This window comes from Puntigrus tetrazona, chromosome 13 (assembly GCF_018831695.1).
Source record: "Puntigrus tetrazona isolate hp1 chromosome 13, ASM1883169v1, whole genome shotgun sequence".
NCBI lineage: Eukaryota > Metazoa > Chordata > Actinopteri > Cypriniformes > Cyprinidae > Puntigrus > Puntigrus tetrazona.
In genome coordinates this window covers 21,779,476-21,781,975 of record NC_056711.1, presented here as the reverse complement: position 1 = coordinate 21,781,975, position 2,500 = coordinate 21,779,476, and the positions used below count along the sequence as shown (strand labels likewise).

Genomic DNA, 2,500 nt, shown 5'->3' with positions numbered 1-2,500 from the left:
ATATCAAACATAAATATATTTAATATATTTTTGTATTAAATACATGCGTGCGTGCGTGTGTATTTATAGACACATAATAAATACACACATATATTATGTAAAGAAAAAGCGTGTTTTTGCGATCGCGCTTAATCGTTTGACCGCAAGAAAATATTGTCACAATGCAAAAAAACAAAACACTAAAATAGCAAGCCTGTATAATAAAGATGACCCAGTGGAAGTGTTTATCAGTTGACCTTTAACCCGAACAACCCATGACGGTTTTCAAATAGCCTCTTTGCTCTTTTACTCATACGGTGTTATTGCTTGCATCGATGAGGAAGACGCTTTAAATCGCAGATAGTATCGTTTCACTCTAAAGATCAATTTCTCCTCTTCTCCTTCACGCAGCTGCGGTCGATCGTCGGAAACGTTCCGCCGGATCGTGTTTGATTATCTGTCAGCCGAGGGTTGTTTAAGCACACGGAGATGTCTGACCTGTGCTCTGATGGATGTGCTGTTGATGCTGTACGGACCGGCGTCCGAGAGAAAGGCCCGCCGGACCTCTTCAGGACACTGGAACTGAGCCCACTGCTCGGGGCTGATGGGAAGGCAGCGCGTCTGCTGCTTTAACTCGGCCTTTGTCCTCAACGGAGACGGCTGAAACATGCATACACACACACAAGATTTCTGCCATAGATCCACACTTTTATTCATCGAGGATGCATTACACAGTAAAGGCATTTTAATGCAGAATTCAAAATATGAAGCTATAATAACATTGTTACAATAAATAAAAAACTAAATAAATAATAATAATAATAGTAAACGTTTGATATTTTGCCTCTAATGCAAAGGTATTATGATGGCATTTAAATGTTTGGGGTAAGTTAGGCTTAAAAAGAAATAAAATTAATTATTAATAATTTTATAAAACAAGTATGCATTAAATTGATCAAAAGGAAAGACCTTTATAATGTTACAGTAGATTTCTATTTCAAATAAATGCTTTTTAAATCGTCAGAAAAATAAGATGCATCACAGTTTCCATAAAAATATGGCTTTTTAACATTGATAATCATTAGAAATGTAAATCAGCGTTCTATATTAATTACATTTTAAAATATTTTAAATATAAAATAATAAATATATAAATATTTACATTTTAAAATATATTCATTGTTTATGTTAAATAGTAAAAATATTTCACAATATTCCATTTTTAATAAATGTATCATAGAATGAAGAGCCTTTAAATAGTATTTTTTATGTCTAATAATTAATAATAATTATTTAAAAAACAATATTATTCCCTGACTGCATTATTTACTAATGATTATTCTAAAAAGTGAACAAATACATATTAGTAAAAATGTCTCTTTATGTTGTGACATGTAATAATATTTCAACGTGCTAACATAAACTGATTCAAAAGTTTGTAAACCCCAAAAAGTGCCAAAGAAAAGCAGTAAAAGCCCTACATCTAAAGGGCAAAAAGGTGATTTGTTCCTCTCCGGTCTCACCTGTTTGTTCTTCTTGTCGTCTGCTCTCTCCTTGTCTTTTCTGGAGCTGGCCGATCTCACGTCTTGACCTTCCGTCCAATCATTCATCACTTCCTGTGCGGTCGCCATAGATACCTAAATTCCCCAGCAGTACATGTGACCAGTGTTACTTTTAAAAGTAATGCGTTACAGTATTGCCAGTAATCCCATAAAAAAGAAGTATGTTTTTATTGATTTGGAGGAACACTGAGTCTGTTTTTGTGAAGCTGAGATGAATAAACATGTGTTCGTGTGTGATCCCGGAAAACAGCGTCAGTTTCTTGAGCTAGATGAGCTCTCCACTGATACGCGTGTGTGAGGTCGTACCCTCCAGATGTGCAGCGTGAAGCTGTAGGCGGTCAGCAGATGCTGCTGGTGTTTGAGAGATGAGCGGTCCTCGGTGAGAGCCAGCAGTGTGTGTGAGCGCACCAGACGCTCCAGGCGGCCGACCGGACGCACTTCACACACACACACCGCAACACGCTCCTCTGCAATCAACACGTTCACAAATTCACCACGGCTGCATTGATTGCATCAAAAATACAGTAAAAATTATGAAATATTATTACAATTCATAATGCCTGTTTCTATACATGACATCTGCTAAAATGTAATTTATTGCTGTGTTTTTCAGCATCATTACTCAGGCGAGAGTTTTGTGAGCGCTAAACTCTAACTAAGGATCATTTTGATCGCACAACAAATAAATATATGCTTTTTTTTGTTGTCATTTCAGCTGCATCTGAAATATTTGACACCACTGACATTACATGAGAAGTTCAATAAATTTAAAAAATATTTTTTTATTGTTTTGTGTTCTTATGCTCTTTTTACATGCATCATCTCATAAAGTTACATCAGTTAATGTGATATATAAATATTTCATAATATTACACTTTTTAGTTTTACAGTTTTATTTAAAAATTCAGCATAGAATAAAGAATAAAGAATGAATGAATTGCTCTTTCTGCTATCCATTA

General features: G+C 35.0%; 1 protein-coding gene across 1 annotated transcript in view; it reads right to left on the bottom strand.

Annotated features, from left to right (window-relative positions):
* Window positions 1-2,500, bottom strand: part of LOC122356257 (cilia- and flagella-associated protein 46-like) — a 22,935-nt gene that overhangs the window by 967 nt on the left and 19,468 nt on the right. Inside the window, exons 6-8 of the mRNA XM_043254789.1 lie at window positions 1,848-2,008; window positions 1,503-1,616; window positions 478-639 (exon numbers count right to left, since the gene is read on the bottom strand). Of these exons, the coding sequence (XP_043110724.1) occupies window positions 478-639; window positions 1,503-1,616; window positions 1,848-2,008 (437 nt within the window). The remainder of the gene's footprint in view (window positions 1-477; window positions 640-1,502; window positions 1,617-1,847; window positions 2,009-2,500) is intronic.